Genomic DNA, 23035 nt, shown 5'->3' with positions numbered 1-23035 from the left:
CACAAAACCCTGGGTACCATGTGGAGTCTGTTGTGGTGGTATATATCTGGAATACCAGCAGTACCAGCACTGGGATGTAGACACAGGAAGATCAGGAGTTAAGTTCATCTTTGGCTACATAATGAGTTTGGGTCCAGCCTGGGATACTTGAGATCCTTTCTCAACAATAAAATAAAGTAGTAAATACAATGAAATCTCTCTTTGGTAAAAATGCAAATGGAGGTGTCTATATAGGAATAACTAAAAAATTTCATCCCAAAGCTGTTCTAAACCCCCCCTCCCCCCATCCCAGGTCTTGGGATTTCCAAAGATTTTTTTGTTTTCTAGTTTTCTTAAAATTAATATGTATTTTCAGTCAAAAGATATAAAGCTCTGCCCCCATATTAATTAATTGCCTTGTCGTTGCAACCAAGTATTGACCAGAGCAATGCAAGGAATGGTGTGTTTTGGCTCAAGAATGAAATGAACAGGCATTGAGTAGGAATAAAGTCATGGCAGCAGGAGTGTGAAGTGTCACACTGCAGCCACAGTCCAGAGGCAGGGGGACAGACAGCGCTGCTGCTGATCAGCTGCTGTTTCCTTGTTATTCAGTCTGGGGCATAGGTCATGGTATGGTGCCCACTTACATCGGGGGAGGGGTCTTCCCATATCAAATAACCTAATCTAGAGACTCCCTTACTGGCATGCTTAGAGGCTTCTAGAGATTCTAGATCTTGTCAAGCTGACCGCCAGTATTAACCACCACACGCCGCTCCTTTCACTTGGCCTGGTTCGGGATAAAATGCAGGGTCTTAGGCATGCACCTGCACTCTTAGCTCTTCTTTACGAATTTAGTTAATGTTTATTTACACACCACAGAGAGTCACATTTAGAGTAGAGGGGAGGATCAAAGCAAATTCCAGAATAACTGCAAAGAAAAGATTCTCCATGCTGAACAGAACGCAGTCCCAGGAGTCCATTCAACACTACAAAGGACTTTCCAATATATATAAATTTCTTGGTTTTTTTTTTTTGTTTGTTTGTTTGTTTGTTTGGTTGGTTTGGTTTGGTTTGGTTTTGGTTTTTCGAGACAGGGTTTCTCTGTGTAGCCCTGGCTGTCCTGGAACTCACTCTGTAGACCAGGCTGGCATCGAACTCAGAAATCCGCCTGCCTCTGCCTCCCAAGTGCTGGGATCAAAGGCGTGCGTCACCACCGCCTGGCATTATGGTTTTTTAAAATGCAAAAATCATTGAGATATTATCTGTCGCTATTCTGGAGCCCCAGTGTTCCCCTCCCCCCTGTATCTGTTACTTTGTTCATCACTGTAACAAAATGCTTGCCAGAAACAACCATCTGCTGATGGTTTCGGGGGTCCATCCAAATTCCTGTTCCTAGGAAGAACATGGCTGTGGCAGAAGCTGAAATGAAGAAAAATCTTCCTTCATAGTGGGTAAGAATCTGAGATCAAGGAAAGGATTGGGAACCAGCTGTAACTTTCAGAGGTTCACCTTTGGGACCTGCTCCTCCAGTGAAGCTACATATCCTACAGTGTCCAGAAATTTTAATTTAAGTACCTATATATGATCGGTACTTTGTGTATCCGTGCAGGCTCAGTTATCAATAAATAAAATTTGTTCTGTTACTAGAAGAGAAAAATCTGAATTCCCAACTACTGAGACCAGATAAGGGATCAAGTAATCACACATGAGCCTATAGAGAACATTTCATATTTAAGCCTATAATCCTTAAGTTTCATTTTATTTAATTTCTTAAGTGTATACACTCAACCATGTAAGTTCAGTGCCTGCAGAGGGAATTAGATCTCCTTGAACTGAAGTTACAGAGTGTTGGCTTTGAGCTGCTGGGAAATGAAATCAGGTCCTCTTAAGGAGTGGCAAGTGTTCTTACCCACCAGACCACCTTTCCAGCCCCTACGATATTTCTTGCTTCTAAAGATTCTTCTTTGAGAATCCAGTATTTGGGATTAACACAGTTATGAACCGGGTGAGAAGACCCATGCAAAAAGAGAACAGAAAAGTCTCTGATTTTCCAAGCACTATCGTTCCTCTGAAACTTCCTCTCACCTAACTTACTGCTTTCCTTCAACAAACACTTTTTCTGTTTAAGTCAAAGAGAAGGAAAAGAAGTCAGCATTGATCTGGGACCTACCAATGTAGTTAAGCGAATGCCTCAGTGAAGGTTCTCATTGCTGTGATAAAGCACCAAAAACAAAAGCAACAGGAGAGACAATCAGGACAGTAACTCAAGGCAGGAGCTGAAGCGGAGGCCATGGAGGAGTGCTGCTTACTGGCTTGCTCAGCTTGCTTTCTTACACCCTAGGACCACCTGACCGGAGGTGACTCCACTCTCCGTGAGCTGGTCTTTCCAGAGAATCGTGATTAGGCTTGCTTACAGGTGATCTGATGGACACATTTTTCTCAGTTCAGTTATTTTTGTAAATAACTAACCAAGTTGACAGTAAATTAGCCAGGCCAATACACAAGGTGTATTCAACTAGAACCTGAACTAGAAATACGTGTGTGTGTTGGATGAAGTCCTACTGGTTTTTTACTGTGGTCATGGTCTCAATCAGCACTATTAGCTTTCAAGATGGAGGAAAATACTGACTAGCACAATACTAGTTAACACAGTAGCCAGTAGCTTACCGAGAATCAGAAATGTGGTTAGTGCAGTTAAGGAACTGAAGTTCTGACTTCACATCAATTTTAATTTAAGTAGCTACCTTGGATCGGTACTTCGTGTATCTGTGCAGGCTCAGGTGTTATCAATAAATAGAATTTGTCCTGTTGCTGGGAGAGAAAAATCTGAACACTTATGATAAGTAAACAGCATGGGGGTTGGCATGAACGAGCTGTGCTCAGCTCACACAGAGAGTAACAGTGCTGGGTAGTAGGATAGGGCTGTGGCAGGTTACACTGGGTGTCTTGCAGCTCACTGGACTTGAAACTGCAGTTAACGAAGAGTTATTACTTCTGACTGGTGGCTAAGAATAGCTTTTACATGTACCAGGCATTATGTTGAAGGCCTTCCATGGATTATCTCATCAATTCTATCAACCTCTAGAAAAAAAAGAGGGGAAGAAAGAGTGAGAGGGAGGGGGCAGGGGGAAAGTGTGTGTGTGTGTGTGTGTGTGTGTGTGTGTGTGTCTGAAACTATCAAGGAGATCTTTGGACCAAGGGGTGGAACAAGATTTGTCGGTGCAGTGTGGCAGCTCAAGAGGGAAACCACTTCAGAGGGGTCAAGTGAAGGTTGCTAAGTCAGGTCCATTCCATCCCCAAACAGGAAGAACTACAGTACAGTGAGGCAGGGACACTCTAGACAGGAGTAAGACGATGCCAGGCACCCTCGGGCTTGTTTCTACAAAGGAAGAGGGTCTTTTGTTCTCTTGGATGCCTGAGCACTTTCACAAAATGGATGGTAGCTAGAAAATGTTTTGAGAAGAATGGCAAGATTGCTGGAGCTAAATGGTTCTTATTTTGGAGAAGTAGGAAGCAGGGCCGTCTGCCAAGAAAGAGGACTCGAAGCAAACGGTGTGATGAGGAGCAGAAAGGAGCCTTGAAATACCATCAGCCCAACTCCCAAATATCCAGTACCGTCTATCATTAAAGGCCATCATATATGTTATCCCATTAAGTCTAACCACCCAGGGAAGTAGCTTCCCCCCACTTGCTGCCACATTATAAAGACGGAAATTGAACTTCAAAAAGGTTACCACCTTAATTAAAGGAAAACAAAGACTGTCCACCAGGGTGCTGGCAGTGTTCTAGAAACAAACAGGCCACAACAAAAGGGGTTGCCCTTCACAGTTTTACTTAAGTGGTGCCAGCAAAACAAGCACAACTCCAAACAATTATTATTTTAGACTTTGACAAGTGATGTGAGAGAGAGAAAAAAAAAATGGTGCTGTAAGAGATATGGATGGATTGATGGAGAAAATTTGGGGAGGCAGAGGTAGGAATGCTATGAGCAGGCAAGCAAGTTGGGAACTTCAGGTCCAGGAAGGCACACTCTCCTAGGCTCAGGCTGTGAGCAAAAAGCTAGTAGGGTAGAAGCCTGGTGAGCAAGAGGGCACAGGCCAAGGCCAGAACCCTGTGGTAAACCAGGGCAAAAGCCTTGTGCCAGGGCAAGGGCAAGGAGCAAGGGTCAGGTTGCTCAGCTCGCCCACGCGTGTTCGTGACCGGCGTCAAGACGCCCAGCACGAGGACAAGGTGACAGGAAAGGCCACTCGCAGGCCGAGGGGAGACAGGTAACCAGAACTAGGCAACGCTGGGCGTGGGCCATCCCTCTAAGAGCTACCACCGTCCATCGGTAAGCGGCCCCGCCCGGCCCTCCACCACCCGGCGGCCAAACTGACAGCCTTTGGTCCCGGAGGCGGGCCTCTCAGCCGAAACTCTAGTCACAATGCCATGCGGAGATAACACAAATTGCAATCAGGGCGAAGTCCTGGAGAAAACAGCCCGGTTGATTTCTGTCCCGTTTCCCCTCCCGGCTTCCCAGTAGAAGCTCCTAGCTCCTCTCTGCAAGCTACCCCCCCTCCAACAGCGAGAGCATTGGTTTGGCCCCTCAGCCTGGATTGGTTGAAGTTTTACGCCTCGGCCAGGGATTGGAGGATGTTTGTCTGGCTCCTAGGCCCTGCGTCGATTGGTCAGTCTTCTGCTTCTGGGCGGAGCATCCGGGGACGGTTTCCACCCTCTTGTTTACCGGCCGCGTAGTTGACGCGATCGCTAAAGTTCCCTGTTCAGCGGCGCGGGCCAATTGCTTCGCTCGCTCCGCCCTCGCCCCGCTCCCTCACGGCCTCCCGCGTGGTACGGCCCACGCCTGCAGAACGCCGGCGCTCCCTCCGCCCGCGCTTGCCCGCTGCTTCCCCCGATCCCCTCGCCGAGCCCGCGCTTGGTACGGCCCGCGCCGCCTCCTCGGCTCGTGAGGGAGGCTCGACCCCCTCCCGGGCCGCGGCTCTTGGTGCCGCCCGGGAGAACCAGGTCATCGGCCGGTTCCCGTGAAAACAAAAACAATCGGCGGCGCCGCCGGGGGGCGGCCGAACGCGGCGAGCCAGGGGGCCCGGGGCGAGACGCGGCGCCGGGTAGGGCCGGCGAGCGAGCGCGAGCGGCGGGGCCGGGGCGCCATGGGGCGGGCGGGCACTGGCTGCGCGGGGCTCCCCCGGCGCCGCGGCTAGCGCGCCCGCCTTGCCTTCGCCTCCCGCGCCGCCCGCCCGCCGCCTTGGGGGAGGAGGAGCAGGACGCGGCCTCGGTGGGGCCCGGGCCGAACCACTGTGGACCCCCGGGCGCCGGGGAGCCGAGCGCCGCGGTCTCCGGCATGGATCAGTGCGTGACGGTGGAGCGCGAGCTGGAGAAGGTGCTGCACAAGTTCTCGGGCTACGGGCAGCTGTGCGAGCGGGGCCTGGAGGAGCTCATCGACTACACCGGCGGCCTCAAGCACGAGATCCTGCAGAGCCACGGTGAGGGCGGCCGCCTGGGCGCGCGGGGGTCGGGGCCCTGTGCTGCGTCTGCTGGTCCCCAGGCCGCGGCGACTTTTCCTCCTCGCGCGGACCCACCCGGAAACGCGGTGGCCTGGGGGAGCAGTCCGCTGCACACGGCTCGGGGCGGCGGGGTGGGGGGCGGTCTTGCGTGGTCCTGCGGGCCGCAGGTGTGCGAGGGATAAAGAGGGTCTGCGCCGTACTTTGTCTAATTCTCGGCCTCGCAGACTTTTTTTTTCCCCCTGGTGGTTCTTAGTTGAATGTTCTTCGCTGTGGGTTTCCACATCAGCCGCTGCTGCAACTTCAGAGTTGGAGTGATGTGGGCAGGCAGCTCTTCTCTTCTAAACTCTTGATTCCTAGGAAGCCGGCCGATTAGAACCATTCAGTACCTCTGCTGTATCCTCTGTAGAGACCGACGGAGCAGTTGTCGAGTTGTTAGTTGCTTGACTTAACCTGGTCCAGTTTGTGCTTGTTAATAATCCTTTCAGAAAACGGGTTTTCCCTAGAAAGTGTTTTGCCTAGGTTATTTCATCAGTTGCCCTCCGTCTTGTAGCACAGATGCCAGGGCTAACTTCGAGAAAGGGTTTTCTGTTTTAAAAGTAATATTAAAGATCTGATACTTTGGAGCCACAATGCTGACCCTTTCTGAATGAGAGGTAAAGGACTTGTAGTATTATGGATTCCTTCAAGAGATCGGGGCCTTGTCAGTTTGTGGGCTGAACAGAAATTAAAGGGATATTTACTAGTCAGGGAGAAATGTGGATGGAGCAGGTGAGATTAAGGCAGTGTTAGCCCTGCCTCTCTCCTCTCCTTTCCTTTACACCTTTATTTCCCAAACATTTCAGTTGTGGATGACTGCTCCTCCCTGGTAAAGGAGTCTGACAACTTCTGACACAGCTGTCACTTTGGAACGCGATATAAATATATGGAAAACATGATGATGGCTGCGTGTGTAAAAGATTATTGAATTGGTGGTGATGATATACTTGATCCAAACAGAAGAAGGTGGAGTGTGAGGAAATCTGGTGAATTTTGACTAATAAGATGAAGTTCAAGGGTTTGATGAACATAGAGCAAAGGTCTTGGGATGTATGTGAGACTAAAATTAGTTGTTTTCTTTTGCTTGTGGTGTTTTGAGGTAGAGTCTCACTGTGTGGCCCAAGCCAGGTTTGATTTTATAATCTTGTCTTCATCTTTCTAGTGTTGGGATTCCCGGTGTGCCCCACCCCCTGTGTTCTCAGATATTTCTAGGAGGACAGTGGAGATCATAGGATGGGAGACTAAAGATGTCAGGCTCTAAACACAACCAAAGTAGAGCAGCCATGAAAAGGGCAGAAAAGGATAAAAAGAGGCTGCTTAGCTGGTACTTGACATTTTGTGGACAAACCAGATTATTTCAGGCTAAGAATAAAATACTGCACCCTGAAGTGGAAGGCAGTCAATCCAGGGAGGGTCTAGTTCAGTGCTCAAAGACACTGAACGCCCTCCATTCCCAGAGGACATTAAAGTCTTTTGACCAAAAAGGAGGAAGCCAGTAGGGAAAGAGAATGGACATAGGGCCTACACCTGTAGGGTAAAAGGAATGATCCCTTTTTGGGGACCAGATCAGAGATTGAGGGGTTATTTGAGAGAGAAAAGATGGAAAACAGAGTCCTTTCCAGAAGAATGAGTATGAAAGAGGGGAGCCGTGGTTGTGAGGTTTGTTTTAGGGAAGTTGTAGTCAAGTTCCAGATGGTTAAAATTATTGTACAAATTGCCAGGTCAGGGATTTTAGGCCTCTTTGCTGGTAGTGAACTTTTCACAAAACCTGTTGTGTGAGGGGAAGTAGGCTTAGTATACCATGGTCTTAGAACACGTAGTCATGCTTGTTCTCTTGATTGGCAGCCCCTCTCTCTCTCTCTCTTTAAAAACCGTTCCTGTGTAACAAATGCCTGCCAGTCCTCTATGCATCACTTATTTCCCTTTAATCAGTTGAAGGATTAAGTAATGAAAGGTAGTTTAAAAACATGAAAGAAATGCATTCAGATGCTAGGTCTGGTTTTTAAGGTAGTCTTTTTTTGTTTCTTTTGAGTGAAGATAAACATGCTTTGGTATTTGATTGCAGGCTTCTTGAAGCAACTAATTTCTAAGTTAAAGTTTCAAGCAGGTGATGGGCAGTAGATATTGTATTGAACCTTAAATATGCTCCTTTCAAAGGTGTGCCTCTTGAAAGCCAAGTTTACCTCTCTGTTTTTTTGTTTTTGTTTTTTTGTTTTTTGTTTTGTTTTTCGAGACAGGGTTTCTCTGTGTAGCCCTGGCTGTCCTGGAACTCACTCTGTAGACCAGGCTGGCCTCGAACTCAGAAATCTGCCTGCCTCTGCCTCCCAAGTGCTGGGATTAAAGGCGTGCGCCACCACCGCCCGGCAAAATGTAGCTTTCTTGATGCATATACTTTAGGAGAATAAGGATGATGTAGGATAGTCACTCACATTTGGGGAATTAGCTTATGTTGTCATTTTATCCATCCCTAGTTCTTCAGCTTGGAAAAGGGGTGGGGACTTTTTTTTTCTTGGTTTTTTTTTTAATGAAGCTCCAGCATCTGCTAGAGTTAATATTGACATATAAGAAGGAAATGCGAGTTTTGAGTGTGGATGGCTCTAGAGCAGCTAAGGTGGTAGTAGGAATATGAAGGGGCAGTAGAGGCTAGGAGAGCTTAGAGAAATATGGCTGAACTGAGCCATTCTGTTTTGTGAAGCCTGACACCAGAGGCTTCTCTTTGTTGCCTTGGAGAGGGCACAGAAACAGGAGGATGGACTTCAGTGGGGTGTCCAAGGTGGAAGGAATAGACAGAATTGTTCATGGCAATTGGAAAACAGGAACCAGTATGTTGGTCTGAGACAGTAAGAGCACTTTTTAACCTTCTTTGTCAGATATTCAAGAGTTGTGTTGAGCTCTGCCGCTTAGCCTGGATTATTGTGAAGTTCACTTTCATTAACTCCCCAACTGAAAGGAGAGAGGCGCACTCCTGACAGATCTGTGTCTGCCCTTCAGTGCAGGTTTTCCCAGAGGAGAGCGATTGGCTCTAGATCATCATGGTTGCTGTTGCCTGGGGATCTTTTCCAGGATGCTCTTGGTCTAATGTGGGTGATGCCTTACTCATTGGTGTGTGTATATCAGTTGACTAAGTAGATTTAAGCTCAGTTCCAGACACTGGTACTTGTGAGGTCACAGACTTGATACTATGTATAATAGAGTAAAGCACACTTTGGTTCAGTGATCTGGCTTGTGAGGATTCTGCTCCTTCCCCCCCCCCCCCACGTTAATATTTTCGTAGTGCAAAATACAATGAAAAATGTTTTTAATGTTTTGTGGTGGAAAGAAGAACAAAAAAGAGACTGAAACAATTTTGGCAACCGTTTCACAATATGCTTAAAGTATAGTTGGGGAAATTATAGAGTTAAGGATGTGCCGTATTATTTTTTTGTTTATTTTTATACTACTACTAAAAGGAATTTGGCTGTACTGGTAATCAAACCCAGGGCCTTATGAACACTAGGCAAGCTGTTGTTGACCACTGAGCTGTGTATCCCCAGTACTTAAAAGAAGTTATTTTGCTTTTTTAAATTTAAATTTTACTTATTTTGAGTAAGTAATAAATGCAGATAGTTTGAATTTTTAAAAAAAAAAACGGCTTCCTGGGAACAAGCTTCTCCACTGTTCCAGAACATCCTCATTGCCTGACAGGTGGAGAGGCTAGTTTCCATTAAAAAAAAAAAAAAAAAAAAAAAAAAGAATTTGCAGTAATGGGGTTCACTGGTAGATTTCTTGCCTAGCACCTCAGAAATGGGAGCAGTATGATTATGTGTCACCTTTTAATATGGCGGTGGCTGTGTATTTACACCTATCACTACATTTCCTGAATTGGTAAAGATACCATTGTGTGTGGTGTTACAAACACATAAAAGCATCTTAAATAATTTTTGCATGTATTCATTTATTGTGTGTGTGCATGCATGTGTGCATGTGTGATCCTGCGCATGTAAAGCTAATTAGACAAATGAGTATAAAACATGGAGGTGACATTTTAAACTCATTTAGATTACCAAGGTCTAAATGCAGACGATCTAGGTCTAATACACTGTTGCGTTAATAGAGAGAAGCCAAGGGTTGAAAATTGAATGTGCATAAGCTTCCGGTCTAGAAACTGGGTTATATGTATTACAAATACATGTTGAAAAATATGCATATATGTATATAGAGGATGTTTATGCTAAGTGTGACCTGCCTATGTCAAGTATAAATTACAAATAGAAGGAGTCAGTTAGGCCCTGGTAGACTCATAAAAACCTTACTTTTTAGCTAACTCGGGTTAGATCACATAACCAGGCCCCTTTTGTTGAAATTGTGCTAAATGTTAGTAGATACTCCTGAGAGAAGAATGACTTTTGAGCTTTGAATTGAGTACAGTGTGGTCTACAATGAACACCTAGTGTGGAAAATAGCTTGTGAGTGGACCGTAAATAAAAGTTTGGGTGGATGGCTCTGCCATTGTTGAAGCACAGTAAAAGCTGAATAGATGGGTTGCCAAGCTACTCAGGCTATTTTAAGTAGGAAAATGAAAGGCCAGTGTGTTTCCAGTTGGACTTAAAAGCGGATTTAACTTTGGTTAGCCCATTCCTGTGTAGGCTCCTGGAGGAGATAATTCTTTGTTATATGGAATATTGTTCATTTAGATTTGTGTGTTATCCAATATCCTTTGGGTTTCAAGTGGCATGACAATTTTAATTAAAGTGGAATTTTTAAACATATGATCAAATAGGCTCCAGTTAAGCAAGGCTGGCTCCTGAGACACAGAAGGTGATATCAGGAAGTCTTGTCTTCGATCATTAATGCTTTCCATGATTATTTGCATTTTCAGAGTTTTCCCCATTTAGAGGTGAAGATGACCGACCTAACTCAAAAGACAGGAACATGGCTAGCAAAATAACCCACATTCTTGTTGTGTACTCCTGGTCACCTTGAGCTCTGCTCATCCTGCCTGTATCAGGCCAAAGAAGAGCTAGCTGGAAGAGTGTGGGAAAGGCACATTGCCCAGAGCATATGTTGATGAAAATGGAAGAACTCTGAGTTAAATCAACCATTGTGTTCCCTGAAAGGGAGCATTAGAGACTAGCCTGACCTTTACTGCCCAGCTTTAGCCTTGTACCCCGTGTTCATATAACTGTAAATACTGAGCTGTTTCAAATGACCTTGTCTGTAAGCTTAAATGCATCTTCATGAATCTTTGGGGACTTGTTTGATATGGCTTTGATGCCATGTAGTAGATAGAAGACATTTCTAAGATTGTCTCTTAGGTGTCTTCTAATTCTGGATAGTAACACAGCTCAGGGGCTATCCCAGAAATATACAGGTATAGCTTGTTTTAGAAAAGTTACAAAGGATAAGTGTCTGTGAAGTTTGTATGTAACTAGGGAGATGGAGACCAGCCTGAACTTTATCAGAAACAGTGCCTGGTAATGGAAGACCATCCATATGCACCACGAGGTGATGATGGTAGAGAAAGGAGTCTGTTTTAGAGTTTGGTGCTGCCTGCCTGGGGTAGGGTTTGATAACACGTGAAGTGTGGGAAGCAGAAAGATGGATGAGGAACCAGAAGAGGGTGGCAAGAACAAAGGTGCAGAAAGGGAGATGGTGACACAGAGTGGGACAAAAGCATTAAAATTGGAAACATTCTCTAAAATCATGAACACTGGAGAAAGAGAGAAGTGGGGAGACATTGACATTGAGTCTTGAGGTGACATTTTAGTAAGGATGGGGCAGGGGCATGATTGGAGGCCTTTTGCCCACAGCACTCAAGTTGAATTTTGGGCCTGTTCTTGAGTAGTAGTGGTGGAAATATGGCTTCCTAAGGGATCTTTGAGAGTAACTGAGGCTTGTGCAAGGAAGGAGTCGGGCAGAGTCAGATAAAGGTTGGAAAAATAAAAGGTTAATCCAAGGTTTCAAGCTGGAGTAAAAGAGATAATTATGGAACCAAGAAAAAAACAAGCTTGGAAAAGTGAGAGGAAAAAACATGAGTTTGTATTTTTGTTTTAAATATGAAATTCAGATTTAAAAGTTACATTGGGTTCAATCATTCAGTATTGAGATACTTAGAAATTAAGTGTCTGTATTTTGAATATGGGGGTCCTTAAAAATAAGGATTACCTAGAAGACATTTAAACACTTGTACCTGGATATCTCTTTCTTCCTTTTTTCTTTTTTAAAGAATTATTTACTTGCTTTACATATATGCATACACCATAGCTGTCTTCAGACACGTGAAGAAGTCATCAGATCCCATTACAGATGGTTGTGAGCCACCATGTGGTTGCTGGGAATTGAACTCAGGACCTCTGGAAGAGCAGTCAGTGTTCTTACCCGCTGATCTATCTCTCTAGCCCGTTTCTTTTCTCTGTAGTTCTTGTCATATGTGCTCTGAAGTCCTCCACCCTACCAGTGAAGGTCATTGGTTAGTTCTCTGCTCCAAGAACACTGTTGTCTGTAGCATTTTGCTGATTGATACTCTAGGCTTGTGATTTGATGTAGTGGTCTTGGATAATGTCCCTAACTCAGAATACCCATCTGTGAGTTCCCCTCTGTCGTAAATGATTAGGCAGGGCTTGAACACTAGCATGCTTTCTTTACAGATTTGCTAATCTTGAGTCAGTGTGATGGGTGCGTCCCCTTCCTCTGGGTTAGGTCTGGAAACGTGCCTACTGAACAGCTGTAGCATAGGCCGGAAGGTTGCTCTCAGGAAGGCTGCAGCTCTCCGGGACCACATTTAGGTTGTTAATGTTATGAAATAGTCCTTTGTTATTTTTAACATTAGGATTAGCTTTTCAAGTTTCTGTTTTTAATATTTTTCAAGGAGATCCATGTTCACTCTGACAGGTGACTTTTTAATAGTCAGTTTAAAGTCCTAACGTCTTTTCTCTAGGAGCTAGTAACATGAGGGACACGCAGATATTAATTGAATCCAAATGTCATCATTTCTCTGCTGATTTTGACATTTTGAGGGTTTTGTTTTGTTTTCATTTTATTCTTAACTACTAAGATTCTAAGCTAGGAGTAAGTGGCACACACAGCTTTACTCTCAGCATTTAGATGAGTTCAAAGCCACCCTCATCTACATAGTGAGTTCCAAGATAGCCAGAGCTGCATAGCGAGACCTGTCTTGACAAAAATAAACAAACAAAAGACAAAAATAAACAAACAAAAATAAAAGGTTTCAAAGGAAAAAAAGACTCTAATAATAATGTGGGATATAAAAATATCTAGTCTCCTTAATGACACCTAGTATTTTTTTTTTTTTTGCCTTGTTTGAATTCGAGCTCTAAGAATGAATCACTCTATTTGTCAATCTATCTACCAGTCTAGCCTAGATGACCTTTAAACACGACCACCCTTCATTCTCCCACCTACACTCAGTGCTGGGATCACATGTGAATGTCTCTCCATCCTCATGCTTGGATTGAACCTAAGACTTTGTACATGTTAGGCAAGTACCCTTACATTCCAGCCCTGTGCACTTGTGGGTTTATGTTGTTCTAATCTTTAGGAACTAATTTTCATTGAATTCTGGAATGCAAATGTACAAGATCTGAGTTTTCATTTAGGTGTCATTAGGATTATGTTTTCTAAATGGACTTTTATTTCTCTGCATTATAACTTGTTTCCTAATTTGTTTTCTCTATTCTGTTAAGAGCTCTGTTCATTTGTGAAAGTACATAACTCAGGAGATCTTAAATGCAGTATATGTAATATTTATAAACTAATTTTTTGCCTCTAGCTCATTCATAAAAATATATAAATAGGGTCTGTGGTTTCTAGGAAATCTGACAGTTCATTTTTACCAAAATATTTTTAACTTAGGTGGTAGATTTTAGACTTTGAAAGTCTGAATCATAATTTTCTTGGGTATTAGCAGTGCCTTTTTGTGGGGTTTTTTGCCTCACTGGTTTTATAATGTTCTCCACTGTAGAGGGCCCTGTCTCATGACTGTTGGGTAGCCTGTACATAATGGTGTATTGGCACCTTTAAGCTCCTTTTTAAAAGACCTAATTAGAACTATGATTGTCAGCCGATGGGCAGATGGTTCAGTCTTCTGCATTTGGATGCTGCTCACCTCCAGCTGTGGTTTTAACAGTGGTATGTTTTGTTATCAGTGTATGCTGGTAACAGTGTATGCTGGTAGCAACAGTGTATGCTCGTGCCATTGTTTAGCATTGCCCTCCTCCACCCCATATGAAAATAATAAGCACCAGACAAATTTGAAAGTTCAAACACTGGGTCGGAATTTAGTTGTCAGTTTTACTGTCTTTGACTCGATTGAATTTAGGTGGGTCAGAATGTGAGTGAATATTATCACAGTTGGCCACATGGGTTTCTTAGCTCTGTGATGAGTAAGGAGAAATGTAGAACAAATAAAGGGTAAAAAGTACCAAAAATACATTGGTTTATCAGAAGCAGGCTGTAACTAGAAATTTTCTAGTTTTAGCTTTGTGAGATACTCCTTTAAGATATTAACTCTGCTATGTTCAGATATCAGGATGTACTTTTTGAAACATTTATTTCTTTGTGTCTCTGTGTACATTGTTGAGGTCAGAGGACAGCTTTATGGAGTCAGTTCTTTCCCCGCTTTATGTGAGTTCTGAGGATCAAAGTCATCAGGCTTGGCAGCAAGCACCTTTACACACTACCTCACCATGCTGGGACGCACTTTGACAAACAGACACTGAGATGGTGTCTCTTTATCTTTAACACAACTTAGGATATTTTTATTTATAAATGAAAATGGTATATAAAATAGTGTTTATAAATGAAGATGCTAACTCAAAGGTGACATGTCAGAATACAGACCTGTGTATTCCTGTTGTGTGTGTGTAACAGGTCTTTGAAAGAGGGAAGGAACTTAGGATGGAAAGGGGAGTGGGAGGACTTACTGTGCCATATTTGAAAATAAGAGTGTGTGCACACATAGACCAATATAATAGTTTAGGGGAAATAGTGGGAGGCAAGAGAAGGAATGTATATGTGCATGCATACGAAGGTTCTGTGGGACTGGGAAAGGGGTACTGTACTATTGTTTCCAGCCTTATGTGCATGCATACGAAGGTTCTGTGGGACTGGAAAGGGGCACTGTACTATTATTTCCAGGCTTATGTGCATGCATACGAAGGTTCTGTGGGACTGGGAAGGGGTACTGTACTATTATTTCCAGCCTTATGTGCATGCATACGAAGGTTCTGTGGGACTGGGAAAGGGGCACTGTACTATTATTTCCAGGCTTACGTTGGCATTTTGAAAGTGTAGGCCAGAGTGCTGTTATTTATGTAGGAGACACTGAACATTCTGCAAGAAGCCAGGGAATCCACAAATTGCTGTGTGTGAAACTGCTGTCAGTTTTAGAGTATGTTGGTAATACCAGTCTCCAATGCTGGAGTTGGAATCAAGAATATTATGCAACATCTATTATTTTTATATTCATTTTGTAAAGGATTATTGAGCCCGGGTGTTGTGATGCATACCTTATAACCCTAGTACTTTGGAGATGGGATCAAGAGGAATGTGAGTTTAGGAGCAGTCTGGGTTATAAAACAAGACCCTGTAAAAAGGAAAAGAAGAAAACTGCCTCCACCAGCAACACAAGTTATTGAATGCTAGTTATATACCAGTCACCATAGTTAACTGCTAGGGATTGGATACTGTGCTTCAGTTAGTTTCTTGGGAGTGATAGACAGGTATTACAACAAAGTGTAACACCCTGATTGAGAAGCAAAAGATGCTAATGAAACAGACACTTTTGTAACATACTGTTTCTGTGAAACTAGTGGTCATAAATCCTGAAGTGGCCAGACACAGAAGCTGGCAGGTAGACCTGGACTCCTAGCCAGGCATCACACACACAAAAAAAAACCATGTCAACTCAGTTAGGGCTACTTTAGTTTGGTGAATGTCTGGTTTTGGAGCAGTCACTGACTTACATTTCTGAAAATAGTATACTTAAAATTTGTTTCTGAAACAGAAGGTGCTAGTCAGGTGTGGTAGCCCATTTCTGATAGCAGCATGGGGGAGCTGAGGTAGGAGGGCCACTGAGTTCATGGGTGGCCAGTTGGTCTCAGAGTGAGATCCTTTCTAAAAGCTACTACTGCAACAATGACAACAAAATAATAATATAAATACATTTATTTTTAAAGATGCTGTTCTGTTACATTTAAAGTGCCCCCTCCCTGTACTGGGGATCCTATATGCTAGGCAAGTGCCCTATCTCTGAGTTATATCCCTACAGTTACATTTAAAGTGCCCCCTCCCTGTACTGGGGATCCTGTATGCTAGGCAAGTGCCCTATCTCTGAGTTATATCCCTACAGTTACATTTAAAGTGCCCCCTCCCTGTACTGGGGATCCTGTATGCTAGGCAAGTGCCCTATCTCTGAGTTATATCCCTACAGTTACAGAAATGATTTTTAACTCACCTGGTGTGTGTGATGGTTGAGCACTTGGTTTTAACATTCTAATTAATGCTCATGGTCATTTAACCAAGTCGTATTAGATGGGACCTTATAATTACTTGTCACTGTTGATGCTGGCAGTGTCTCCTCAGTGTGCATTCGTATGGGGTCCAGGAAATCTATCACATTGAAAGACACAGTGAATATAGGACTTTATCTTGGGTGAGAAGTGGCCAGCCTGAGCTCTACTTTACTTACGGTAAAGGTTAAAGATGGTTGTCTTATTATTTCCATTTTATATCTAGGAAGTAAGTTAATTAAATTTGTTTCACAGGAAAGTTCTAGAAGCAAGGTTGTGTTTTCATAGAAAGTTCAGAAAAACATTAAGATTTCACCATTGGAAGTTTGATCTTGTCTCAGTCAGTCGGGTAATTTTAGTGATTTTCAAGTCTGTTTTCACCTCTGGCTGCTTTCCACTGAGTATATTTGAAAATGCATTTGTGGATCCTCTCTGAACAAGGCTTTCCTTCAGGTGATTCCACAATAGTTTCTTGGGCTTCCAGATAGGAAGGCATTGCTTAACTGCAGGAACATATTATGAGAAATGCCATTAAGGAGTTTCATTGTTGTGTAAAGGTGAAGATTGTCATGTAGTTACACATCTAGATGGCACAGCCTCTTGTGCATCATCATGTAGGTGCCCATTGTTACTGAACCATCTTTATGTAGTGCGTGACTGTCTCAGGTCTCTGACTGAACTTGGAGCTCACTAACTCAGTAACACTGTCTGGCCAGCAACCACCAGAGACTCTTGAGCCTCTGTCTCCACAGCAGTGGGGTTGCAGGTATGTGCTGCTGCAGCCAGCTTTTTTATGTGGGAGACGGAGATCCTCATGCTTGTGCAGTAAGCCCTTTACTGACTAAGCCAGCTCCCCATTCCCCCTACCCCTGCTGTTTTTAAATTTAATTGTCATGCTGTTGTTGAATTGGAAGAGTGTTTTCTGGCTTTTTTTTTTTTTTTTTTTTCTGTATTGAGGGTTGTACCTATAACCTTACACAAGCTAGGCAAATGTCTGGCCTCTGAGTTATATCTTATTTTGATACATTTTGTGTGTGTGTGTGTGTGTGTGTGTGTGTGTGTGTGTGTGTGTCTTTCCTTGTAAGTTTAGCTCTGTTCTTGATATGTTAAGAGTGATTTGCAAATATTCATACTGTTCATACAGTATGTTCTGTAGCATACAGAAACTGTTAAATGGTATAAACGAGTGCCAGAGGAATGGAATGGTGGAGAGGACAGGAGTTAGCAGGGGTTCAGAAGAGGGAGTAATTCAGTGGACCAAGAAGTTTGTAGAGAAGGAAGGCCGTTTGTAGAGGAAGACCGCTGAAGTTAGGCAAGGTCTAGTGCAGACCTCAGTACCCCACACTGGTGCAGTTAAAAGCTGCTGCTGCTCCTGCTGCTCCTGCTGCTCCTGCTGCTCCTGCTGCTCCTGCTGCTGCTCCTGCTGCTCCTGCTGCTCCTGCTGCTCCTGCTGCTCCTGCTGCTCCTGCTGCTGCTGCTGCAAAGGAGCAAAATTAGACAAATTGTGTTTGAAGTTGGAATTGTCTGGCTTCAAGTTTGTGTGGTTGTGTTTAGAGGTGAGGGTATTTCTGTTTGGGCTGCCCTGTACAAATTGAACACCTTGTAAGCACTGCCTTCTATTTGTGTCTCAGGTTGCCTAACTTACTGTATTCCTTTTCCATAATCCTGAAACCTTGTAGGATGTCTTTTCCTGAAGCTTTAGAGAAACTATTCTTGTGGTTATGGCATTTGTGCTATAAATCCAGTGACCAGTGTTCAATCGACAGCTTACTTAGTGTTTTTAGCATAGTTTTTACTCCCTGTCCCTTGGCAGGTTTTCTTTACACCATCCTTGATTCCCTCCCTGTCATTAGACTTCAGCAGTCTGTGAGTCTGCTTTCCAGTTCTACTTCATGTCTACCTTTTAGCTTTCATTTCGTTTCATAGTTTAAAAATAATTTCTGTGCTATTGCTGCAGCAGCTTGTCTCTCTAGTTTTGGCACTGGTCTTGGCCTCCAGGCCTGCATATGCAGCTGCCCCAGTTTAGTAAGTAAACTCTCTCTTTCCTGACCCTCAGACGTGCGCATCTTGCTGCTCCACCTTACTTGTAGGCAGCACGTTTGTACTTGGCTCAGTGTAAAACTTGGAGACAGCTGTGAGGCTTTCCCTTCCTCTAGGCCAGTCAGAAAGTACTGAGCTGTGAGCTGTCGATTGGGTTGTTGCCACAGCTGTTCACCTTGCTGTCCTGCATCTGTTCTTGCCCTCCTCTTGTCCATCAGAGCAGTCATATTAAAATATCAGTAGGTACTTGCTCTGCTTCAAACAGTGTAGTGGCTCTTTCCTTCTGTCACTCATAGTAAAAACTAGTCTTTACAGCACAAAAAAGAACCTACAAAAACCAGGAGTCCATCGATCGATCGTCCCTTGGACGGACTTCTGCTGTTGCCTGTGGTTTACGCCCTGTCCTCCCTGTCCTCCCTGTCCTCCCTGTCCTCCCAAGGCAGCTAGTGTGTCATTTACTCAGATCTACCTGTCCATTCATCATGATTTTTGTTTTTGCAGTTGATTATTGATCCTACACACCCCTATCTACCCCCTCTTCCCTTACAGCAGTGATCTTTCCCACACTGTCTCATTTGCCTTATTGTGGTGGGTTTTTTTTGTTTTTTGTTTTGTTTTTGTTTTTGCATCAGTAGGTAAGTCATAGGGAAAGGATTGTTGATTGCTGTTCACTGCTGTCACCTGCCCCATAGTGGATTCACTAGACATGAATATGATAACTACATGATGGTATAGTTCACAGTTTGTGGTAAGGATATTGTGTTTCATAGTCAAGCTTTATTTTTTAACTTCTAAAAATAAATTCAGTTATTTCTTAGTGTTCACTTGAAAAATAACATCTGTAACTGTGGCCATGTGCTTCAAGAAAGATACTGGTTTTTCTTTTTTTTCCTATCATTGTGGAGTTTGCTTTAGTGAGTCACCAGTATTTTTCTATTTCTCTCTTTTTTAAAATAGGTCAAGATGCTGAATTATCAGGGACACTTTCACTTGTTCTGACACAGTGCTGCAAAAGAATAAAGGACACTGTCCAGAAGTTGGCCTCTGACCACAAAGACATCCATAGCAGTGTTTCTCGAGTTGGAAAAGCCATTGATAAGGTATGGAATTGAAGAAATTGTTTTTTGTTTTTAATGCTATATGCTTGTGTGTATGTCTGAGCATGCAGATGGAGATCAGAAGACAACTTGAAAGTCAGTTTTCTTTTTCTGTCATGTGGGTCCCTGGACTCAAACTCAGGTCATCAAGAGCCACAGAGGAACCTTTGTGTTTCTAACATTCTTCCTTTACCAGCATCTTGATCCCTTTTTCTTTCTCAAAGTACTTTATGCTATTCCTTTCTTCTTTGCTTCAGATAACTTTTACAGGTCTTGGTTACTGTGTTATCCTTGTTAAAAGTTCCCTGTTGCTGTTGTTTGAGAAACAGAAATAAAAATAAAGCAATAAAATTCTTGCCTTTTATAGCATTACTGTTCCATTTGCTTTTATGGCTAGAGTCCCGATGAACAAAGTTGCAGAGAAGTTGTAGGTTGCTGTGTGGGAGTTTGTTTATAGGAATAAGTTGCTGCTTTCTAAGTCAGTCCCTGGCTATGGCCAGGGACTGTGGTGGGATGGTTAGACTAACACCCTGTATGTGTCCCTCTCACCCTACCCTAACTCTTGTCTTCTGTAGGGAGGCTAGTTGCTTTTTTTTTTTAGTGTTTTCTTCTATTCAGGTGAGTGACTTGGTTGTTAGGGAGCCAGGCAAACCATTTTTGTTAAGTGATTTTTTTTCTAGTGATAGTTTTTAATAAGCTATCCTTGACTTAGTGATTGACTCATAGGCACTTTCCATTTGTAGTGCTGAAGCTGTTTTTCCCATGGGGTTCACAGTCTGGATGGAGTTTAAGAGGAGCAGCCAAGTTTTCTGTCTGATGTCTCTGACTCCTCCATTTATTAGGGAGTGTGACTGCCATCTCTGTTGATATGTTGTAAACTTTTGAAAGAAGAGGCAGACTTTTGGTGGAGAGCTCTTTGTAGCAAACATACCTCCTGAACCTATTTGAGCCACTTCCCCTGTGTGTACAGTGATGGTAGTGTAACATAGACGGTAGAAGCTGCTGTAATCTGGAGCATCCAAGAAATGCAAGAGCAGTTCCACTGTTAGCAGTTACCCTGTAGTGTAAAAGTATTGAAAGGCTAGGCTTAGTGGTGTCTAAGTCAGGACGGCTTCTGAAGAGATGTGTTTGCTGGTAGGTGTACTACGGGACTGCAAGTGGCAGAGACTTTGGGGACCATATGACTTAGGGAAGTCTTAGTGGCCCATCAAAGTGATGGTCTTGGGTTAGTGTGGCAGTCACCAGCAAAGGCTGGGAATGCAATGAGTATTCTGTGAAATACCTTTGAAGTTTGGAACCTGTTTGGTAACTTAATGTGAGTGAACATGGCTGTGGAAGTAAGCTTAGTATTACACCATCAGAGGATGTGGCACTGGAAGTTATCAGTGGTACCTGAGTGGTTTTTTGGATGTATGTGGAGTGGTATTTGAGAGAGTCTTAAATCATCTATGGGTAAGGAACCATTGCATTTGCTTAAGAAGCTTCAGATCGTTGTAACCAAAACATCCTGGTGGTTCTGATTGCACAGAGAACCCTAGGAAGTTCCTGGGTGATCTGCTGAATCACTGGGCCTGCTGCTCCCTGCATTTACTAAGGGAGTCATCGTCTGGGCAGTAGACCCAGTGCTGTTACTGTGAGAAGAGCTAATGTCCAAGGCAGAGCCAGTTTTACCTGGGACAAGAGTCCTTGCTTGGATTAAATGGGGATGGTCTCAGCTGTCAAAGCAGGTTTGTGTGCATGCCACCTTCCAGCTAAGTACCAATTTCTATTGTCCTGCCATAATTATCATAAGAATTCTCTTTTGTTCTTAGGCCCCTTCCTGTAGTTGACTTGCTTCACCCAGTTACATGTTTTACAAACATCACTAGAGGTTGTCAAATATTTTGACTAGTTTTTGAGCAAAGTAAGATGTACTTGGTGTTAAAATTGAGTACCTCTTTGAGAATGGGTCTCTAGGGAACACATTTATAGTTAATAATTTACATTCTGACTTAGGTTGGAAGAGGATATCTGAAACATGTTTTTTATTAGGTATTTAATGTAGTCTCACCGTTTTGAGATTTCTTTTCATGTACTTGGAAGTTATAAGGACTTCAAATAACTACAGTTCTGAAAGAAACAGAATAGTTTCTTCCAGAAATGTGTTTACATTTTTAGGAAAGTGGCTTAGGTTTTAGTTACAAAGATTCTTTTCATCCAGCATAGGAAACTACAGTAGTTCATGAATACTTAAGTACTTGGTGGTAGGGCTCATTTTCAGGCATCTTTCCACACATACTCTGTATTTATGTCATCTACTATGTTGCCCAAAGAGGAAGCTGTTTTCCGACTGGATGTTCCTAGATGTTTTGAAAAGGCTTCATGTATACATGAGGAATCTGTGTAGGCTGTTACTACATAAGACTCCTCTGGCTTGTTAAGTCTTAACACACTTAATTTGAACTTGGTAAGTCTATGCCAGCTCTGGGAGCTTCCTGTAAGGGTGGGGTACATTCAGGTGTTGGTGGTGAGTAAATAGGATAGAGCCAAAACCATTGTGGTCCACGGATAGTGGTTACCAAGGCGAGCCAACCTGCAATAGATTGGAATGCTGTCTAGTTGACTGTGAGTGCCATTTTATGGACACTTGCTCCTCCCAGAGAAACAGTGGCCTCTTTAGGAGCAGGCTATCTTTGTTGTTTTAAAAAGGGTATTAACAGTGAAGAGTCTAAAGTAAGCAATAGACCTTTAAGCCCTATGAACAGGAATGAATATGCAGTTTCTACAGATTCAAAACATAAGATTTTAAAACAGGAACATAAATTATGACCTTTTTTTTTTAAGGGAAGAGGAGCTTAAAAATATCTATTAGCCTTTATTTTATGTGCATTAATGTTTTGCCTGCATATGTGTCTGAAGGTGCCAGATCTCCTAAAATTGGAGCTACAGACAGTTATGAGCTGGATGTGGGTACTGGGAATTGAACCCGGGTTCTCTGCAAGAGCAGCCAGTGGTCTTAACTGCTAAGCCACCTCCCCAGCACTAAAAAGGCACATTTAAAGGACCATCCAGTCAGGCATCATCTATTAGGTGTGTATGTGAAGTTTTTACTTTAATGTGTTGCCTATTAAAGTATTTTAATCCTTGGATTTTGTGAAATTTTTTGTCTTGTTTTTTATTTAATCCACTCTTTTTTTTTTTTTTTTAAAAAGGGGGGTTGTTTTTAATTTTCTACCTTTTACTTTTTAGAAATTGTATTCAGAGGGGAAAGGGAGCGTGACTAAAATGAATAGTTAATAATGCTGAGATTTTAAGTGTCTAAAATTCATGTTGTAGTTAAGAACTAAAAATAATACATGTTATTTATATGCTAGAAATCTTAACTAGACTTGTAAAAAGTGCTAGGTTTTCTTACATAAAATAATAGAAAAAGTTCTGAGGCAAATAAACAATACGTGTTCATAAAACTGTAAAGGAAATATTGTTTTATTGTTTATTGTTTTTAGCTAATCTAAGGTTTTCAGAGTTAGTATCTTAAATATGACTTGGAAGAATGTGTAAGATTCCGAAGAAGAGAGCTATGAAGTGAGGTTTTCTGTTAGGATAGACTGAAGGACTGGCTTGGTTAGGGAAGGTTCTCTTCCTGAAACTAGGAAAGATCAGGTTGGTAAAGATGTAGGGATTATGAATTCTGTCCTGAATTTTATCCAGTGGCTGACCAAAAGGAACAAAGAAGGTAGGGAAAGCAAGGGAGGATTAGCTTGACATACAGGATGAAGGTGGCAGTGATCAGGGATGGGGAGAAGGCCTGTCACGTACAGAGTTGACTGTGGAACTGAGCTGAGCGATCTCCGTGCAGTATGTGTCCCAGGATGCTAGTGTGTTATTGTCATTGACT

At 43.0% G+C, this 23035-nt stretch overlaps 1 protein-coding gene across 1 annotated transcript in view; it reads left to right on the top strand.

Moving 5' to 3' along the window:
- Window positions 1–4829: 4829 nt before the first annotated feature.
- Window positions 4830–23035, top strand: part of Rmnd5a (required for meiotic nuclear division 5 homolog A) — a 50144-nt gene continuing 31938 nt past the window's right edge. The window contains exons 1-2 of the mRNA XM_034511494.2: window positions 4830–5456; window positions 19019–19161. Coding sequence (XP_034367385.1) covers window positions 5315–5456; window positions 19019–19161 — 285 coding nt within the window. The 5' untranslated portion in view covers window positions 4830–5314. The remainder of the gene's footprint in view (window positions 5457–19018; window positions 19162–23035) is intronic.

This window comes from Arvicanthis niloticus, chromosome 9 (assembly GCF_011762505.2).
Source record: "Arvicanthis niloticus isolate mArvNil1 chromosome 9, mArvNil1.pat.X, whole genome shotgun sequence".
NCBI classification, from domain to species: domain Eukaryota; kingdom Metazoa; phylum Chordata; class Mammalia; order Rodentia; family Muridae; genus Arvicanthis; species Arvicanthis niloticus.
The sequence above is the reverse complement of the archived record's forward strand: the minus strand, read 5'-3'. Positions and strand labels throughout refer to the sequence as shown.